We start from the raw sequence: 17,957 nt of genomic DNA, 5'->3' as shown, positions 1-17,957 counted from the left end.
TTTTCTGTTCATTTACAATTCAATTTGATGTCATGCCAAAATTAAATCTAAACTCAAAATGAATTAGTTAAAATGTAAAGTCCCCTTTTTGGTCAATTCATGATTTAACTGCAATCTGGAATCCATTGCGCATCCTATGAATTACTACTGTAAAACAAATAAAAATAAATAAATCCCAGCGTGAGAAGAGTAATTCAAAAATAAGTTTTATTTTTGCCATTATGTTGAAAGACACATTAAAAAAATAGTAATTGAAAAAAAAGTTAGTTTTAAAGTGTTCAAGTACATAAGGTAAGTAACATCACCGTCATATGTTTTTTAATCCTCTTTCATAACAATTCAAATGTCATGACTAATCCTTTTTCAACATGGGAGCACCTTTACCAAGAACATTATTAAGATGATGATGATGACATATACAGTATATATAGTTGAGGTCAGACCCGCACGCAGGTTTGTTTGCATCTCCTCTCATTGTCAAACTGGTTAGCGTTGCCTTGGCAACCTCCAAACCAGAACTGAGCGCAGGCATTGGCCTCAGAGTCATAGTACCAGCGCACCACGTAGTCTCGACACGGACCCGGGTCCAACGGCGCACGGCAGAGCTCTAATGGTGTGAAAAGAAACCAAAAAAATAAAACGCTGTTTAAATCATTTTCTGTCATAGTACAACAGTTTCAATGTCTTGCATTTTAACAATTTCATCTCAAATTAGAAAGGGATAAATTCAAATTATTAAGAGAAAACAAGAGTAACATTCAAAATAACAGGTAAAAAGCACATTTTGTCGAGTATGAAATCATAATAGTACGATAATGCATTTCCACTAGATTTTACAACAACATTAATTTTATTTGTATTATAAGTGTAAAAACTGCCAACACTCACCTGGGGTGATTTGTGGAGCTCCTACCGGCATTTTGACAGGAGGAGTGGTAGGCCCCACCTTTACCGTGTGTCGAGTGGGGGCCCTGCCGTCCGGTCTCAAAGATTGTCTGTCAAGGAACGGAAGTCTCTGCGCTTCCGATGAACTCCAGTCTTCCGTTTTTGGTCTCGGAGTGGTCGTTTGTCTGTCAGGATAATGTGGTGGTGGGCGTGGCTGTCCAAGAGAAAACATCTCAATGATGCTAAACTAGCTTAGCATACTGATAGCAAAAGTCAACCATGATGGAGAAGGGACGACAATGAAATCAAGGAGCAAACACTTTTCCTGTAACGCGAGAGTGGTCTCTAGCACAAAATTGCTTAATTGCGCCCACAGAACTGTTTTGAAAACTCAGCCCTGAAAGCCTGTTTGACTTGGCAACATGACATTTGCTTAGGCCTGTCTATCATGAGTAGTCCCACAAAACAGTCTCAAGAAGCTTGCCTGAAAAGTTACAGTAAGTCTGCCATTTTGGTTTGAAAAGGACAAACTCTTCCTAGAGATTCTGTCCAATTGTTACTGAAGTTGAAGCATGGATACTCAACATATGGATAATGTTAGGTGTTCAGTATTCTATTGTGTTGTTGTTGTTGTGTGTGTGTGTGTGTGTGTGTGGCAGCACATGGTGGTCAATTTGGATGACTTAGCGTAAACGCTGAAACTGTCAATAGCTCATTATTGTGGTACCAATTGGAAATGAATCAATTAGTTGTTCTCACCGTCACTTGAATCCTGCGGAAGTCTCCCGAAAAGGTGGGGGTGTCCATGTCCGTCCTGGTCTGTGGAGGCAGCCGGATGTCACTACCGGAGACCTCGGGACGGCTCGGAGAAAGTCCACCACCCGGGATGGAGCGAAAGAGAAGGCTACTACTGTCCTCGCAGATATGGCTCAAGAGTTTCTTCTCCAGGGCTGAAATAATAATCATCCATTTTTAATAGTGCCTCTCATTAGGGTTGTGGAGAACTGGACCCGATCCCAACACATGTTTTTGGAATGCGGGAAGAATCTTGAGGACGTAAGCAATGGGAGAACATGTGACTCCACACAGAAAGGCCAGAGCCCGGATTCAAACTTCTGAATTCTGAAGCAGACATGCTAACCACTAAGTTGAATTGCTGCCCAGCTAGCGACCTTCAACAACAAATGACAGCACAATCACCTGGTAGCGTTTTGAAGTCGTCTATGAGGTACACATGGTCTGCATCCGGTTCTGAAGCCATGAGGTCCAGCTCCTTCTTGAACTCGCTAAAAAAGGGGTCGCTGGCGTTCACCACCCCGATCACAAACATCTCAATGTCACCCACTCGGGCCTCCCTCACCACGTTCTCAAGACTAACCGAGTCCCTCTTGTCGGCCTGGCCATCGGTGATAACCACGGCCACCTTTCTGACTCCTGGCCGAGCCACCCGGAACAGCCTGTTGGCCTGGTGGATGGCGCTGCCCGTGAATGTGCCTTCGCCCAGATATGTCATCGAGCGCACCGCGGCCTTCACCTGATCCCGAGATGCATCCTGGCTGAGGCTGACTACCACCACGTTGATGTGGCTGTAGAGCACCACGCCCACTCGGGTAGTTTCTCGGCTCACTGATGCTCGGTCCACCAGAGCGCTCACAAAATCCTTGACTACCTCGAAGTTGTCAGGCCCCACGCTCTCCGAGCTGTCGATGACAAAGACCAGCTCCAGGGGGCTCTGCCGGCATGTGACCCCACAATCTGGGATGAAAGACTTATTTAAGGGTGAACACAAGCCAGGAAAATGGAGAAAGTGCTTCACGACATTTTTACTTACTGCACATGGATCGCACGATTTTGATGACTTCTTCCCTCTGCAAAACGCAACATTTGGGTTGAAAATGGCCACATTATATGGTAAATTGGTTTTTTTTACGGGTTTCTTCAAATCGAATAAATCGACTTAGTAGGACCACCTTACTTTAGCCTGCAATACAGGTTTAACTAAGTATCAAATTTGGTGGGCCTGTCTACTATGAGGAGACCCCCAAAAATAGAAGCCATGCTTGAAGATGCACAGGAAGTCGGGCAGTTTGGTTTGAAGCGGCCATTTTTCAGGGAGGTAGCGCTCCTCGATGAGTTAGCATCTGACTCTGGTATGTCTGATCATCATGATAGGACACACAGAAATCATGTTGTGATTTACTTTAGGTCAGTTTTGAAGTACTGCCAATTGATCGCACAATTTTGACCATTTTTGACTGAGTGGCAACTGAGTAGCACTGGAGAAAACAATTGGTTCAAGTGTCAGTCGGACAGCGTTAAGGGCGCAGAACTTCTATTGGAAAAACCCCCAACTTGAGAGTCATCCATCATGGAGATGATGAAAGACCTACCGTAAGTCCAGGTTCTCCTTTTTGTCCGACTCTACCCTGTGATTTAAAATGGAGTATGTGAGCAAATATTGTTTCACAGTGTAATGCCAGTCAAATGTCAGGTAAAAGAGCTTGATTTCTTTCCGATTGTAGCGGTATCGCACTGTTGTGGCAAAGAGAGATCTGAGACCCCCCCCCAAAGAAAACAAACAAACAAACAAAAAATGAGGTTGTCAATTTACTAGTCTATATTTCTACCATTGTTTGGGTAGTGACCGAAAGGAACAGATTATGCAAAATCTTGGATGCCTTGCGATCACCCTCCCTGGTGAGGTATACCGGGCAACTGTGAAAGAGTCCTTCAGGGAAGACCGAGACCCTCGACTCACACAGTGAGCAGTGCGCTGGCAAAATGGATCCCAAAGAAAATAAATGGAATGTGCTGCCTCAAGAACCATAACAACAAAGTCACGTACCAAAGGTCCAGTAAGTCCTGGTTCTCCTATTGCCCCTCTGTCTCCCTTTTTCCCTTTCTCACCAGCAGACCCTCGGTCGCCCTGCAAGAGACGGGTAGCATCCATCGTGTCAGTCCCGTAACACAAATTGGCAAACACTGGAATGTGTCAGAAGGACACCTTATCACCCTGTATTCCAACTCCAGCAGGACCCCTCGAGCCAGGGATCCCCTGAAATCCAGGCTCCCCCTGGAGAGAAATCATGACATTAACACTTTAATAAATGGAAAGAAACTGGAGTCAGCTGGTTATTGGTTTACCTTTTGCCCTTGGATGCCCTCTCCTGGGGATCCTTGTGGACCCGGAGGTCCTATAATGCCAATGGAACCCTACAGGTATTAAGCAAGGACTCAGGTTACAGAGGACACATGATCCCACCTCTGGATTCATGTGTAATCCCCCCAAAAATAAAACGATTCTGGCACTGACTACCTTTGGCCCTTGGAGCCCAATTCCCGGTGGTCCTGCAGGTCCAGAAAGTCCAGGCAGGCCTCTGTCTCCCTGGAGTAAAGGAGTTAAATTATTTTCTTATTCTCATACCTCGCCATACTTCATCCTTACCTTTGCCCCAGGTAGGCCAACACCATCTGCTCCGGTCTCTCCTGGCAAGCCAGGAACTCCCGGAGGACCCTGAGACCGAGCGTTTGACATGAGTTTGTACAAAGATTTAATACTGATGCTGCACAGTGGTACTCACCGGAGGGCCCGGAAAGCCTTCACCTTTACCTCCAGGCAACCCCGAAGATCCTGGAGGCCCTCTGTCACCCTTCAAAACAGAATCTGAATCATCTTTATTGGCCAGGTATGTAAGGCATACAAGGAATTTGTCTTCAGTAGTATGAGCTACACTCATATTGCAATAAACAAAAACATGACACGTGAAACAAAGTCGTAACATATAAGTATCGAAAGACTTTCCGTAATGTCAGCACTTTGGCTTGTGATCAGATTGAGTCACTCAACTCACCTTGGGTCCAGTTATACCCCGCCCCGGTTCCCCCACAGCTCCAGCAAGACCTTGTGGGCCTGGATCTCCCTGAACAGAAAAGAACAGATATTGTTTTATACAACGGCACCTAAAACATATGAGTGACACAACTTAAAAGTCGGTTGTTATTCATACTGAACAATACTGTACAGTGTTATCTTTCTAATTGAGAATCATACATTACAAAAATGTTGGAACAGATTAATGGCCTTTCCATTCATTTCAGTGGGCAAAGTTGTTTTAGAGATACAACACATTTGAATCATGAGCGGAGTCACAGAACAAATACAATTTTTAATTCAAGGGTGCCCCAATGTCTCACCTTCGCACCAGGTAGCCCCCTCCCAGGTTGACCAGGTGCACCGGGTGGCCCGATAAATCCCGGATCGCCCTTAATACAAAAACGCAACAAACTTGGGAAGTCAAGGCTCCTAATCGCAAAGTGCCTAAAATAACTTTTTCAAAAGTCATCGTCCTTACCTTGGCTCCCACTGGTCCCACAGGACCAGCAGCACCTGGCTGACCTCTGGACCCTCGGTCCCCTCTGACTCCCTGGCAAAACACCATGTGAACTTTGTTGAATCGATGACAAACAATAGAGATTGGAAAGTTTGCTATCAAAAAGTACATGTGATGGCATGGTCAAAAGGTCTCTGATAAAATCAAGAGCTTCACCTTCTCTCCAGGGGCACCTTTACCAGGACTGCCGTCTGGTCCCCTGGGCCCTGGAAACCCGATGTCACCCTAGCATTGAAAAATGACTATCCTTGACTTATTTTGTTTAAAATTTTTCAAAATTGTGGTACAAACAGGCTCAGTGGCGGTACCTTTTGTCCCGGGGTTCCGTCTTCTCCCGGCTGACCAGGTATGCCTGGTAGTCCCTCAGACCCCACGTCCCCCTGAGGAATAAAATCAAAAGTCACTGGTGGTCAAATGCCAAATATTTCTTCAATTATAAATCTTTTTGAAGATTATTGATGACGTTTTATGAGGTGAGGTACTGGGAACTAACTTTTGGACCTGGCACTCCCACACCTCTCTCCCCGGGGGGTCCTGGTATTCCAGGAAATCCCTGATTTCCCTAAATTTAACACAAAAAATTAATTAATTATGCAAATCGAGACACACTGCGTACAAGATCGGTAGCAGCTATCACTGTTCTACTAAACATTGAGCCACCTCATGATTGCAAAGATACAGTTGTTTGCAGTTATGTCCAACAATTTCCTTATATAATGCGCCACATGCTGCTTCGCAGTGCCATTGGTAACCCAACCAGTCTGACTGGTTTGATTGACAGGACGGATTTATAACATTTGCATAATTGTGTGTGAACTTAAACAGAGCAATTTTGACACAATCAAAATGCTAAACAGCTGAAATGTCCATCAGGATTAGCATAGTAGCAAATGGACACCTCCCACTGCATTACCTTAGGGCCCGCAAATCCCACGCCCGGACCTCCTCTGAGGCCTGAGGGTCCAGGTGGGCCTTGATCACCCTGAAGGAAAGAAAAGAGATACTGTTAGTATGCAAAATCACAGATTTTTTTTTTTTTGAATGATATTTCCTTGGGGTTTTAGAGGGGCTTTCTTTTTTTTAACCTTTTCTCCTTGGAGTCCGACACCAGAAGCTCCAGCTGGACCTGGCAAGCCAGGTGGGCCGACACTGCCCTGAGAATGAAAAGGTTTCTGTCAATTGATCATTAAATAAACAAGGAAGGCACAGTGAACCTATGCTTTTCAAGGGGGACGCTTTCAACAGATTTGTACTTATTAAATTGTACTTAAACATCTTAAAAAGACACTTTTTCATTCCTCAGGGTGTAACACAATAGTATAGATGCTATTTTTTTGCCCGTATTGCGTTAGCATTAAGCTAGCATGACTTTAAGGCAGAATCACGTGATCGCATAAACATTTATTTCACTTTATTTTAGTTTGTATAGTTTGACAATAAACAGCTTGGCACAAAAACAAGGGAGACGGTTCCCCCCAAAATAAAAAATAAAAAAAGATTTTAAAATCTGGAAAAAAAATGCGCAAAAAGGGGAATCCGCAGGGAGTTTGTGAATGTCTACTGTATAATGAAAAACAAAACAAAATAATAGCACTTGAAAATTTGCGGCATAGTAGTGTTGCGATTGATACACTACAACCTAGTTTACATACCGGACATGTCACCAAGTTGCATAGCGGGTTCTTTTACCTTGTCACCTTTGAACCCGATGCCAGGTAGCCCACGATTGCCCCGGGGTCCTTCAAATCCTCGATCTCCCTGTAAAATGTCAGCAGAGAAATAAAGATGATACTAGCCATAGTTTGTTATTGGACACAGCTACTTAAATATACTTAAAGGATAGTACTTATATACAATGATTCAATTAACATATATTTCTAATTAAATACATTTTCCCATACAGTATATCGAAAAACAAAGAGTTCCAAAAGAATAAAAGCACTTGTATTGAACTTAAAAGTTAAATACAACTGAACTGTACTTAAAAAAAAAAAGTACTCCAGTGTTTTGAAAATTGTTCAACCTTGAATTCAGTGATTCTTTCACATACCACTAGAGGGAGCCCACCAACCACACTCTTTTATATTATGCGTATTCTGTTCTGACCCACCTTGGGTCCTGGCAAGCCCTCTCCAGGTGGTCCCGGGTTGCCTCGAGTTCCGGGTGGTCCTAGAGGACCCTGAAACAAGAGAGCAAAATGTACGTATGTAAGTGTGTAAGTAAATGTAACTATGAAGTAAAATGTCTCCAATGGGCCACACAGTAGCGGTACCGCTGCAGCACTGTGTCCTATTTTCTTTTAGTTCTTGGCCTGTGACCAGTGTTTCCTCTCACTGCTCTTTTTCTATTTTCAACTCTGAAATGTATTTCCCTGACACACCATGAAACATTTTATTGATGCGGTACACTACTTGCTGGGGTACAGAAGTACTGTATTATTGTTTTAACTATGCTGCAACGGAAATGCTGCAGACAATATTTTTTCCCTTTTTTTTTTTTTAGTTAAATTAATTTTAAAAGCACATAAATAGAAGGTTCAAATAAATGAAATGTATCGCTAAAAAAAAAAAAAAAAGTAAAAATGGTCATTAAATTTTAAAAAGATGAAGTATTTCATGCCTTTACTAGTTTGAAAAAAGAGTTTTTAATATACTTTTGACAAAATAAATGCACACCCCAATCTTAGTTGATTAAAAAATAAAATATTACTTAATGAGGCACAACAAAAAAAAAGATCCATTACGGTAATGGACAAATTGATGATAAAATTCAACCTATTGTAGCAAAACAGAAAACAAGACGCGTATCCTGTGAACATTGCGTTAATACTCACTGGTAGTCCCGGTTCTCCGACACCAACGAGACCAGTTGGTCCAGGCCTTCCCTGGTTGCCTTTTTCTCCCTGAAAACCAAAAAATAAAAAATTACATTATTGTTCATCTAAATGATGATAAATGAGTCAACCTTGGCTCCTGGGAAGCCAATCCCAAAGTCCCCTGGTGGTCCAGCATTCCCACTTGGCCCTCTGTCTCCCTGTCAACAAAGATAAACATGAATTAATAAATGACAAATGATTAAAAATGACAATTGCGAATATCGTTGGCCAAATCGTCAAGTCAAAACAATTCCTAGCTGCAACCCTCATTTTAGCACCAAAGAGGAGTCTTTGTGACTACTCCTTTGTGAAATCTCTGAATTAATGCCTAAAATTCTCTCATGTGCTATAAATCAATTCATATTTCCCCGTCATAGAGACATCTTTGTCCGAAGGTTGGGGGTCAACCCGAGGGCCCGTTCGTTAAAGGTCGTTTACTGTATGCTGGTGATTGTGTGACACACAAGGCAATGACACAAACAACATCCAGTGCTCCATGAATCTTTTGTGGGAAAATAACCTTTACACTGCTTACAAATATTCAATCATGATTCTTATTTTCTTTCTTGAGATTTTACAACTTTATTTTGATCCTCCTTGACAAACCAATAGTTAAATCGATTTTTAAAGGACCCCTAGAAAGTGGCAAAAATGCCTTAAATTGGCCACTTTAACCAAAATGGAAAACATCCTGTGTGTTCTCCTACATGGCTTCTTGAGACTTTTTTTGTGAGTCTACACATGATAGACACTTCTGAATTTTATGTTTCATATTGAAACTGGCTACAGTGGCTAAAAAATAAAATTTAAAAATCTTGGGGTCACAAATGTCTGCTTCAAACTAAAAGAGCACACTTTTTTGTGGGTCTACTCATGACAGATATCCCACCAAATATGTAGCTCAGTGAATTCGGCTTTGTGGGCTGAATTTAAAAAAAAATCTTCGGGGCCCCTGACTGGGGGCCCGGCCGGGCTCAGCCCGAAGAGGCAACGTGGGTCCCCCTTCTCATGGTCTCACCACCCGTGGGAGGGGTCAAAGGGGTCGGGTGCAATGCGAGCTGGGCGGCAGCCAAAGGCGGGGACCCTGGCGGTCCGATCCTCGGCTGCAGAAGCTAGCTCTTGGGACATGGAATGTCACCTCTCTGGCAGGGAAGGAGCCCGAGCTGGTGTGTGAGGTAGAGAAGCTCCGACTGGATATAGTCGGACTTGCCTCCACACACAGCCTGGGTTCTGGTACTAGTTCTCTCGAGAGGGGTTGGACTCTCTTCCACTCTGGAGTTGCTCATGGTGAGAGGCGCAGAGCAGGTGTGGGCATACTCATTGCCCCCCGGCTCAGTGCCTGTACATTGGGGTTCACACCGGTAGACGAGAGGGTTGCTTCCCTCCGCCTTCGGGTGGGGGGACGGGTCCTGACTGTTGTTTGTGCATATGCACCAAACGGCAGCTCAGCATACCCACCCTTTTTGGAGTCCTTGGAGGGTGTGCTGGAGAGTACTCCTGCTGGGGACTCCCTTGTTCTGCTGGGGGACTTCAATGCTCACGTGGGCAATGACAGTGAGACCTGGAGGGGCGTGATTGGGAGGAACGGCCCCCCCGATCAGAACTCGAGTGGTGTTTTGTTATTGGACTTCTGTGCTCGCCACGGATTGTCCATAACGAACACCTTGTTCAAACATAAGGGTGTCCATATGTGCACTTGGCACCAGGACACCCTAGGCCGTAGTTCGATGATCGACCTTGTGGTTGTATCATCGGATTTGCGGCCGCATGTTTTGGACACTCGGGTGAAGAGAGGGGCGGAGCTGTCAACTGATCACCACCTGGTGGTGAGTAGGCTCCGATGGTGGGGGAAGATGCCGGTCCGTCCTGGCAGACCCAAACGTATTGTGAGGGTTTGTTGGGAGCGTCTGGCAGAATCCCCTGTCAGAAGGAGTTTCAACTCCCACCTCCGACAGAGCTTTTCCCATGTTCCGGGGGAGACGGGGGACATTGAGTCCGAGTGGACCATGTTCCGTGCCTCTATTGTTGAGGCGGCCAATCTGAGTTGTGGCCGTAAGGTGGTTGGTGCCTGTCGTGGCGGCAACCCCCGTACTCGCTGGTGGACACCAGCAGTAAGGGATGCCGTCAAGCTGAAGAAGGAGTCCTATCGAGCCTTTATGGCCTGTGGGACCCCAGAGGCAGCTGACGGGTATCGACTGGCCAAGCGGAACGCAGCTTCGGTGGTCGCCGAGGCAAAAACCCGAGCGTGGGAAGAGTTCGGTGAGGCCATGGAAGCCGACTTCCGGACGGCTTCGAGGAAATTCTGGTCCACCATCCGACGTCTCAGGAGGGGGAAGCAGTGCACCACTAACACTGTGTACAGTGGGGATGGGGCGCTGCTGACTTCGACTCGGGACGTTGTGAATCGGTGGGCAGAGTACTTCGAAGACCTCCTCAACTCCACCAACACGCCTTCCTTGGAGGAAGCAGAGCCTGGGGACTCTGAGGTGGGCTCTCCTATCTCTGTGGTTGAAGTCACCGATGTGGTTAAAAAGCTCCTCGGTGGCAAGGCCCCGGGGGTGGATGAGATCCGCCCGGAGTTCCTCAAGGCTCTGGATGTTGTGGGGCTGTCCTGGTTGACACGCCTCTGCAACATCGCGTGGTCAACGGGGAGAGTGCCTCTGGATTGGCAGACCGGGGTGGTAGTCCCTCTTTTTAAAAAGGGGGACCGGAGGGTGTGTTCCAACTACAGAGGGATCACACTCCTCAGCCTCCCTGGTAAGGTCTATTCAGGGGTGCTGGAGAGGAGGGTCCGTCAGGAAGTCGAGCCTCAGATTGAGGAGGAGCAGTGTGGTTTTCGTCCCGGCCGTGGAACAGTGGACCAGCTCTACACCCTTAGCAGGGTCCTCGAGGGTATGTGGGAATTCGCCCAACCAGTCTACATGTGTTTTGTGGACTTGGAGAAGGCGTTTGACCGTGTCCCTCGGGGAGTTCTGTGGGGGGTGCTTCGTGGGTATGGGGTACCGAACCCCCTGATACGGGCTATTCGGTCACTATACCACCGATGTCAGAGTTTGGTTCGCATTGCCGGCAGTAAGTCGGAATCGTTTCCAGTGAGGGTAGGACTCCGCCAAGGCTGCCCTTTGTCGCCGATTCTGTTCATAATCTTTATGGACAGAATTTCTAGGCGCAGCCGAAGCGTTGAGGGCGTCCGTTTTGGTGGCCTCAGTATTGCATCCCTGCTTTTTGCAGATGATGTGGTGCTGTTGGCTCCTTCAAACGGGGCTCTCCAACTCTCACTGGAGCGTTTCGCAGCTGAGTGTGAAGCGGTTGGGATGAAAATCAGCACCTCCAAATCTGAAACCATGGTCCTCAGTCGGAAAAGGGTGGAGTGCCCCCTCCGGGTCGGGGGAGAGATCTTGCCCCAAGTGGAGGAGTTTAAGTATCTTGGGGTCTTGTTCACGAGTGAGGGCAGGAGGGAGCGAGAGATCGACAGGCGGATCGGTGCAGCGTCTGCTGTGATGCGGACGTTGTATCGGTCTGTCGTGGTGAAGAAGGAGCTGAGCCAAAGGGCGAAGCTCTCAATTTACCGGTCGATCTACGTTCCAACCCTCATCTATGGTCACGAGCTATGGGTCGTGACCGAAAGAACGAGATCCCGGATACAAGCGGCCGAAATGAGTTTTCTCCGCAGGGTGTCCGGGCTCTCCCTTAGAGATAAGGTGAGAAGCTCGGTCATCCGGGAGGGGCTCAGAGTCGAGCCGCTTCTCCTCCACATCGAGAGGAGCCAGATGAGGTGGCTTGGGCATCTGATTCGGATGCCTCCTGAACGCCTCCCTGGTGAGGTGTTCCGGGCATGTCCCACCGGGAGGAGACCCCGAGGAAGACCCAGGACACGCTGGAGTGACTATGTCACCCAGCTGGCCTGGGAACGCCTCGGGATCCCCCGGGGAGAGCTGGAAGATGTAGCTAGGGAGAGGGAAGTCTGGGCTTCCCTGCTAAAGCTGTTGCCCCCGCGACCCGGCCCCGGATAAGCGGTAGAAGATGGATGGATGGATGGATCTTCGGGGCCCCTGACTGAGTCCAAATGTCAGCTTTGGACGAAAATGTTCAACTTCCTGTGTGTTGTCTAGCATGGCTTCCTGAGACTTTTTGTTGGGTCTGCTCATGGTCGACATGCCAACCAAATTTCATATCCAACGGCCTGTTTTTTAGGCTTACCAGGTGAATGTTACACCTGGGTGAACATCCCTGCAAAATGTATCTGGTGGACCTTCGGTTCGAACAATTGAATGTTTAGATATGCTAAAAATTACTTTTTGTCCGGTCGGTCCCTCGGGTCCTATGTCTCCAGGTGGTCCAATCTCACCCTGCAGAATACATTTCATATCTTAATGCAACACTGAAATGACATTTTACCAATAATGTCACTTATGTGTGTTCATTTTCGAAAAACGTGGTCAGAGTAGATCAAAGTCACCGTTCCCGGCTTTCATGTTCCATAGCTTTCCACAGCAAAATACTTTTTATTCGGACAAGCCAGCGTCCAGGTCGCTGAGCTAATCCCGCCACACAAAGTCCAAGAAAAATATCCTGCGAGTCGGGATTCCCTGCTTTGGGATGAGGATTAACCAGAAGCCGATACTCACATTCCATGAGTGCAGAGGTGAATACAGACAAATTTTGCTTCCACTCCTGTTGTACGGTTACACTTTGATGTACACGTTTTGTTGCAAAAAGGATGCCTGGGAGAATATGTTGCCCTATGCATTTATACTAGCATAATAGTACAAAGAAGAGTGTGGGGTTGGGGAGGGAGAGGTGTCAAAGAGTACTACGTTGTAAATTTGCAAAAAGAAAATGAGTGTGTGCGTGTGTATATATATATAAATACATATGCACGCACCTGTTTTCCTTTTGGTCCTTGTGGTCCGATAGGCCCTCCCAAACCCTGAAAGATGGCACTTAAGTAATTATTAGGGGTCCTAATTGAGGGCTTCAAATTGAAATAATAAATTTGGTCCGTAACATACCTGGTCACCTTTCACACCGGGAGCTCCACATTCTCCTCTGTCCCCCTAAAAAAAAAAAAAACATTGACATATCATATACTGGAAGTCTTTTCATGAAGTCATCGTTGATTAAATCAGGCACACACCTTGCTACCTTTGAAACCCGGACGTCCCTGCAAGACAGTCCTTCACAATTAAAAGCCTCATCACAAATCAAGAGCGTGAGATGAGACGAGGTTTACCTCACGGCCACCACTTCCTGGTTGACCGTCCTCACCGGGCTCCCCCTTGAATGGCGACACAAAATCCATAAACATCCACAGACTGGCTTTTGAAATAATTGAATTGAAATATCTGGTGGCCTACCCTGGCTCCTTTGGGACCAGGCGGCCCTCTGAAACCTGGATCTCCTTTTCGGCCCTGAAGTGAGACACGTTCATGTTAAAACTTTCACTGACTACCGGTAAATGTATTGAAGTTCCATCTAGAAGAACTGGCAAAAGTACTCAAGGGTGGCTACTATATATTCATGGCTGAAATTGCCTGCCGTGTTAGGGCGCCCCTGATTCTGACAAAACTTAAATAACTTTAATGTTTGACTAATGTAAATCTCATTTATTGTGCAACTTGGTGGAGAAACAGGCAGAATGAACTCGAAAGGGGATCTCAGGCAGATGAGATTATTAAGAAGTGATGCGGAATGAACTAGATTTCTGTTTTTTCTGTACAGTATCTTTATCACCTTTTTTTAAACCAGTTTAATAGACTCTTTTTCTTGAGTGTACAGCACTAAAATTATATTTTCAAACCATTAACATTTAGTGGTATAGTCGGACGACATTATGAATAAGTTATGCTTCTAACTTAGCAGCCATGGCTAACGTTAGCTTGTTTAAAGTGCTATTACTAGCTTACTATTGGTAGTGCCACTATTTTATTGATGCTGAATAGCTTTCTCTCTGACTCTTTATCACAACTAATCAACTACTCACTTTCCTAACCGTATGCCATTACAAATAGCCATATTTGAGAATTGTACACAAAAGTGAAGCTGTATTCACACCTTGCTAGCAGTTGATAAACTGCAAACTCACTCTTTAAGAAAAAGGTGCACACTTAAGTGCAAAAGTATCAGGTGAAATCGTAATTTGGACAAAAAACAATTTTCCTATTGGGAGCAATTGATGGGGAATATCTTCTATTTCCAAATCTGTTGTGTCATTGCGTCTGTTAACTGCTGTGAACTTGCTATCAAATCAACGTTTTTCCATAGTTTTGCTAACTTTGTGGCTGAAGAAACAAAATGCAGGTGGTTTTTAGGCACCAATTCTTGGTGTCGACAAAATCAAACAATTATCTAAAATAAAGCCATAGATGAGAAATAGATTGCTTCTCTGAACCCATTGCGTCAAATTCTTTCATTCTTAGTTCACACTCCTCCAGGTCACTGCTGTCCCTGTTTTTTTTTTCATGTTTTGTTTCCACCTTATAAGCCGCCAAGATCATGATTGACTTTCCCTCGCTCTAGTAACGTGCGATCCTCTGTGGGGGTTGAAACTAAGTAGTCAACCTATTTTGGCACAGTAAAGAGGAGAAATCATAGACATTATTTGAAAATGGAGAGAGTACATTGAAATTATTATTTTTATATACACAGTACATATATATAAATCTCACCTGAGTGCCTGGTGGGCCTGGCTGTCCACCTTCACACAAACACATCTGTGTTTCAGGACACTAATAGTAAAAACATGAGAAATAAATCAAAATGATTGTTCATGCTGTTGAAGTTTACGTTCGTTCAAGTGATGCGTAACCCAAAACAAAAACACATACCTCTTGTAGTACGACTGAGCCCTGGAAGAAAAACAAGAACCAATACAATTAAGGAGACTGAAGGCAATGAGAAAGCAGCACGGCAGCAAAATGGAGGTTGTGACTTAAAAACACAGCAGCGAGAGCTAAGGCACAGTAGCGAGATGAGCGAAAGTTACCACATGAATTGTTCAGAGGGATGGACAAGTTTTTATTCTTCCATTCGAAACAAAAAAAGATTTCGAAACATTCAACGTTTTGTGTGCATCAAAGTCAAGTTGAGTCTTTGCCGTGTTTTTTAAAACATCAAGTCAAGTCCAACTTATTGTCAAATACGTTGCATGTGCAACATACAGCACAGATGACATTTCTTCCCTCTCAAGCAGACAAAATCCTCAAAGAAAAACATTGTCATGCAGACATATGCACACAACTGTTCTCACCATCTCTTTAAGCAGCCGCTGCTCCAGCTGAGGGTCTTGAAGGCTTTGCACAAACTGTTGAGCCGGCGCGCTGGCAACGGCCCTCAACTTGGCGCTGTTGGCCCCCTGCTGGGCGATGTGCGATAGCCCCACCGCGAACATCTTCACGCCGTGCTCCTTGGCCTTGATGGCGGCCGCCAACACGTCGGGGTTCCGCGGGTGGTCCGCGCCGTCCGTCATCAGCACGGCCACACGGACGCTGTCGTCGGGGGTCTCCTTCACCAGGAGCTCCGTCGCGTTTCCGATAGCGTAAGTCGTGTACGTACCGTGGCCGATGTAGCTCATGACGCTGACTCGACCGTGGAAGGCATCCAGGTCGGTCCATGCCGAGAAGCGCTGCTCCATGGACACGGAGCTGCTGTACTGCAAGGCCGCCATTCGCACGCTCAGCGTCCAGCCGGCGACTTGCAGCATGGACAGACGCGTACTGAAGCCCAGCACGAACGCCTTCTGCTTCTCAAACAGGCTTAGCTTGGCACTTTCTGAGCTGTCCAGGATGAAGACCACCTCCAAGGAGCACGGGCGACCTCCTGAAGGTAAATACACCACAAAGGCACACATTGGATGTGTTTTCATTGATCAAAAAAAACTTTGTATCGGTCACCAGATTTTGATACCAACAAAAAACATCAAAATCAATGTAGTACATTTGATAAAAGCCATACGTGGGTTTTTTTAAACATTCAAATCTCGCACAATTTTCCTGAACACCAGAAAACTGTGTGACTTTGATAAATCGTAAAATCGATTAAAAATGTAACATTTGTAAACATCTCAACCTAACATAAAAGTGTCTTTGATGACCCCCACAGAGAATTTTTTGTAAACATCCAATTTTCATTAATGTCAGATTCTATTTTGTATCTTTGATCAAACCTTGCATGATTTCATAAAAATCACAACCCATGTTGCATTTTTCGTCAACATCAAAGACAACCCAGTGTCTTTGACGAACCTAACAAAGGTGTTTCCATAAACATCCCCACCCAACAAAGACTGCTTCACGTAAAGTTGTGTGAGGGTGAAATTTCAGGAGCCAGTTTAGGAATAGACCACACACCAACGGTTGGGCACCACTAATTTGGCATCTTCAGTGAACCTCAATTTCTTCCTAACTGATGAACTAACTACCCAATCAACTAATCCTACTCACTCACTAACCAATGAATCATTTTTAACCTTACCATTTGGTCCGTCCTTATACAGCTTGTAGTTATTCCTGCGTCCGTTGTGCCTCTGTGCGGTTGTCCAGTGTGGTCGAGACCATAGCAGGAGGAGGATCCATGCCAGTCCCCTCAACTTGCGCACCTCCATCCTAACCCACAACCCATACAATTCAAACAAGATTGCCTTCAGCTCGCGTCAATAACCAACCACGCAGGCCAAAAGAAGCAAGAACATTTGAATATACTGTATTCTCCTGATATTATGCCATGCTTTACATGCATAAATGCAAAACAGCAGCCTCAAGTTTCATGTAGTAACAAACGCAACGATGCAAATAGTTCTGATAAAAAAAATTTTCCATGTGAGGTTGCGCATAAAACAAAAAAAAAATGCTGCACAAATGTATAAACATTTACCCAAAATGTCATTGGGCCGAAGCCACTTGTTGCAGTCCGCTCAGCTGGGGTCCTTTCGGGGGCATCCCGTCTTGTAAAACCCAACACAGACTGACTGTGGGTAAAGCCGATGCGTCCTTTTGTGTGTGTGTGTGTGTGTGTGTGTGTGTGTATGTGTGTCCAATCGAGGGCGGGGTCATCTCTGATTTACCGTTTAGTCCCATAAAAAAAAATGGATCCCAATACTCCAAGGCGCACATTTTCCACTTTTTTTTTGCTCCCTCCTTCTGTGTTTTCAGCTGTTGCACATTCGATGTTCGACTTTACATGAACAAAAAAGAAAACAAGCCAATAAGATTTCCACTCTCGCCCCCTAATGTGGAAAACAGATAAGCCGCTGTTATTACAGATAGAAATCTTATTTCAAGCAAGAGCTGCGTATAGTGTCAGTTGTTGACTACGGTAAAATTTAAGCAAATAAATACATAAATTCTGATCATTGTGATAATAGTCAAAATAATTATTATAACTAAAGCATTATAATAATAACTATCCAAAATTCATCATCATTACTTTGAAAAAGGTATCATAAAAGTAATAATTACCGGTATGTAAAGTACAATAGCTATTATAGTTTAAATCATTATAATAATATTCAGAGGTATAATAATATAAAGTATGTGAAGTCATAAAGTATTATTATTGTTATAATATGTTTTTTAAAAAAAAGATGGCGCTGCCTTTTATACAGATGGCATGGGTTTCATTCCTGGTCAGTGCCCCTGATATTCATCCACACATACAGTACAATCCCTTCCAAAAGTATTGGAACAGTAAAATCAGTTATTTTATTTTGTTGTTGTTGTGTACCGAAAGCTTGAATTTGAAATGGGAAAGCAGAGGAATTTCTTTTTTTTTTTTAACGTGGCGGTGCTAATGTGGAATTTTTAAATTAG

General features: G+C 44.9%; 1 protein-coding gene across 4 annotated transcripts; it reads right to left on the bottom strand.

The window, feature by feature from the left end:
- Window positions 1–223: 223 nt before the first annotated feature.
- Window positions 224–17,123, bottom strand: col28a1b (collagen, type XXVIII, alpha 1b). Of its 4 annotated transcripts, XM_086114057.1 has the most exons (36): window positions 17,023–17,123; window positions 16,624–16,754; window positions 15,401–15,969; window positions 14,979–14,999; window positions 14,820–14,879; window positions 13,509–13,562; window positions 13,385–13,429; window positions 13,289–13,315; window positions 13,164–13,208; window positions 13,037–13,081; window positions 12,447–12,500; window positions 8,241–8,309; window positions 8,110–8,178; window positions 7,387–7,455; window positions 6,966–7,034; window positions 6,362–6,430; window positions 6,190–6,258; window positions 5,770–5,838; window positions 5,585–5,656; window positions 5,433–5,501; window positions 5,238–5,309; window positions 5,080–5,148; window positions 4,737–4,805; window positions 4,467–4,535; window positions 4,331–4,399; window positions 4,202–4,270; window positions 4,030–4,098; window positions 3,890–3,958; window positions 3,731–3,811; window positions 3,276–3,311; window positions 2,717–2,753; window positions 2,555–2,640; window positions 2,086–2,419; window positions 1,645–1,835; window positions 889–1,099; window positions 224–607 (listed from the first exon to the last, which is right to left on the bottom strand). In XM_086114057.1, the coding sequence occupies exons 2-36, from the start codon at window positions 16,751–16,753 to the stop codon at window positions 438–440; spliced, it is 3,375 nt and encodes a 1,124-aa protein (XP_085970183.1). In that variant the 5' UTR covers window position 16,754; window positions 17,023–17,123; the 3' UTR covers window positions 224–437. The 4 variants fall into 4 exon arrangements, with proteins under 4 accessions (XP_085970183.1, XP_085970182.1, XP_085970185.1 ...); XM_086114056.1 differs by having other exon boundaries at window positions 2,086–2,640; XM_086114059.1 differs by lacking the exons at window positions 224–607; window positions 889–1,099 and having other exon boundaries at window positions 1,659–1,835; window positions 2,086–2,171; window positions 2,246–2,640.
- Between the last annotated feature and the right edge of the window lie 834 nt (window positions 17,124–17,957).

This window comes from Hippocampus guttulatus, chromosome 6, assembly GCF_054856545.1.
Source record: "Hippocampus guttulatus isolate MCC_2025c chromosome 6, RoL_Hgut_1.0, whole genome shotgun sequence".
Classification (NCBI taxonomy): domain Eukaryota; kingdom Metazoa; phylum Chordata; class Actinopteri; order Syngnathiformes; family Syngnathidae; genus Hippocampus; species Hippocampus guttulatus.
Note: the sequence above shows the minus strand (reverse complement) of the source record. Positions and strands in the feature narration are given on the sequence as shown.